The sequence below is a fragment of the Sardina pilchardus genome, chromosome 2, assembly GCF_963854185.1.
Source record: "Sardina pilchardus chromosome 2, fSarPil1.1, whole genome shotgun sequence".
Lineage (NCBI taxonomy): Eukaryota > Metazoa > Chordata > Actinopteri > Clupeiformes > Clupeidae > Sardina > Sardina pilchardus.
In genome coordinates, this window is record NC_084995.1 from 3,935,538 (window position 1) to 3,938,037 (window position 2,500).

General features: G+C 48.2%; 1 protein-coding gene across 1 annotated transcript in view; it reads left to right on the forward strand.

The window, feature by feature from the left end:
* ndst3 (N-deacetylase/N-sulfotransferase (heparan glucosaminyl) 3) overlaps positions 1–2,500 on the forward strand; it is a 46,336-nt gene that overhangs the window by 31,084 nt on the left and 12,752 nt on the right. Inside the window, exons 7-8 of the mRNA XM_062553381.1 lie at positions 1,605–1,787; positions 2,117–2,213. Coding sequence (XP_062409365.1) covers positions 1,605–1,787; positions 2,117–2,213 — 280 coding nt within the window. The remainder of the gene's footprint in view (positions 1–1,604; positions 1,788–2,116; positions 2,214–2,500) is intronic.

Consider the following 2,500-nt stretch of genomic DNA (forward strand, 5'->3'; position numbering starts at 1 on the left):
GCGGAGTCAACCCGTCGCTGTGTGGAGTCCACAAACATTGCACATGGAATTTAGACATAACGTTACATCCACATAGATATGTGCCTGTCAGTAGGCTAACTCTGTCCAGAGATCACCATGTAGCACAGTAAAAAGTGAACTAATATAACTAACTAACATAGCGTCCCACTAATTTAGGCTATTGCTGCCAGTGTGTTTTCTGCTATTGATAGGCTACGACCAAAGATCCTTAAATAGTAGCTAGATTAGCCCAGCTTGACGTTACATTATAAACTTTGTTTTTTCATGCTAGCGCAAACTTCTCCTTTTAGTACACCAGAAGAATACATAAACACCTGGACATGGTAGTGATTTTCACCGCTTAAAATTCATTTATTTTCATTTTGAAAGAAACATGGTGAGGCAATAGAAAATGCCATTGCAGGTCGTTTGTTTAGAACAGGAAATCGCGTTGCCGTTCCGGGACAACCTGACATTTTCACTCACGCACTCCAGCCCCTTTCATTCGGAAATTCTAAAATAACTCTGTTTGTTAATGCTTCAAAATAACATTTAATAAATGAACCTTACATTTTCCAGTAGCCATAGAGTTGTGGATTTTAACAAAGTCCCGTTTGGTTCTTAGCAGGAGCGTCTACTACTGGCTTCAAAATATTTTCTTTAGCCTACTCTGCTTGGTGCTAGGCTGTGAACTCGGCATGGTCATGAAACTAAAATTCCACTGGAGCTCCATGCGGATTTTACTGTCTATGGATTGTACACACAGCCTTACAAATGTTTACTGCTCTTCGAGTCAGGTAAAATGTCATTTATGTTACATAACTCATTTAGGTGCCATGCGTTTCTTTAGGAATCCACCGTCTTGGTTTGTATAGAAATGAATATTAGCCTTAAGTGACATAGCCTACAAACGGACAATAAATGGTGACTGACTTCTATAGCACAGCATAGGAAAGCCTACGCGACTTTCTGCTTATCCTGCTTGAAAAGGTGTGGTAATGGTGACGTTTTCACAAGCGAGGGCGTGTCGAGGTGTAATACGGAGAGGCTAATGGCCTGACAGTCTGAACGCAAAGGTGAGGCTTGTGGACCCGGGCTATTAGCACCAGTTTGGCCCGAAGTTAGCCTGGCCCAAGCTGGCCCGATGGTCTGAAGCCGGCTATTGTGTTTTTAGTAGCTGTGTGTGTGTGTGTGTGTGTGTGTGTGTGTGTGTGTGTGTGTGTGTGTGTGTGTGCTCCCGTGTGTGATTGATCCCTGCGGTGTCCTGAGACAGTGTGAGCAGGAGAGCACCTTGCAGCCTGATCACATGACCAGCCCGCCGTACACACCGTCGGCCCGCCAGCCTGCTGCTATTCTGGGAGGACATGCTGCATGCTGTGCTCCTGTGCCGCGCCGTGGGTGATGAAATGTGTGTGTGTGTGTGTGTGTGTGTGTGTGTGTGTGTGTGTGAGCGCTCCTCTCCCTCTCTCCTCTCTGGGGGCCTTTGGGGAGTGTGGGGGGCCAGAGGAGGGAGGAGGAGATGCTTCCTCTCCTCTCTTCTTCTCCTTGTGTTCCCTCCATCCTCCCTCAGCGTGTGTGCTGTGTGTGCTCTGTCCCCTCCACAGATCAGCATCTTCATGACTCACCTGTCCAACTATGGGAATGACCGGCTGGGCCTGTACACCTTCGCCAACCTGGCCACCTTCCTCCAGTGCTGGACCAACCTGCGGCTCCACACGCTGCCGCCACTGCAGCTGGCGCACAAGTACTTCCAGCTGTTCCCCGAGCAGAGGCACCCCCTCTGGCAGGTCAGTGTGGGGCTCACAGTAGGAGGGGGCTGGATGTGTGTGGGGGATGTGTGTGTGGGACGGGTTGGGGAGGAATGGGTGTGTTTGCAAACAACTGCACAGTTGAATGTTCCAGTCTCATTGTATGAATGTGTGTCCATTTGTATGTGTGTTGTACAGTATATTTCACTCTCATTGTATGGATGTGTGTCCATTTGTATGTGTGTTGTATGTTCCAGTCTCATTGTATGGATGTGTGTCCATTTGTATGCAGGCCTGTGTATGTTTCTAGGTGGTGGCATGTACTGCATGTAGCTGCACTAATGTGTGTTTTTTCACTGTCCTCCCAGAACCCTTGTGATGACAAGAGGCACAAGGACATCTGGTCTAAGGAGAAGACCTGTGACAGACTGCCCAAATTCCTGGTCATCGGTCCACAGAAGACAGGTGAGAGTGTTGACCTCAATGACTGAGGTGCCTACTAGGACCAGCACTCTTACACAACTAAACCATACCAGGGATGGGGCACTTAGAGCGATTGAGGGGAAAGATCCGTGGGAGGGGTGGGCTAAGGCTAAGGGAGAGAAAAAGAATGTGGAAGAGAGAGAGAGGGGGGGAAAGAGAGAAAGAGAGCAAAAGAGTGAGAAGGGGTGGAATGATAGATATGTGGGTTGAAGTTTGTTCTTTGAAGAAAGCAAGCAGCACTTCCTGCAGCCTTCACACAGTGCCTCCTC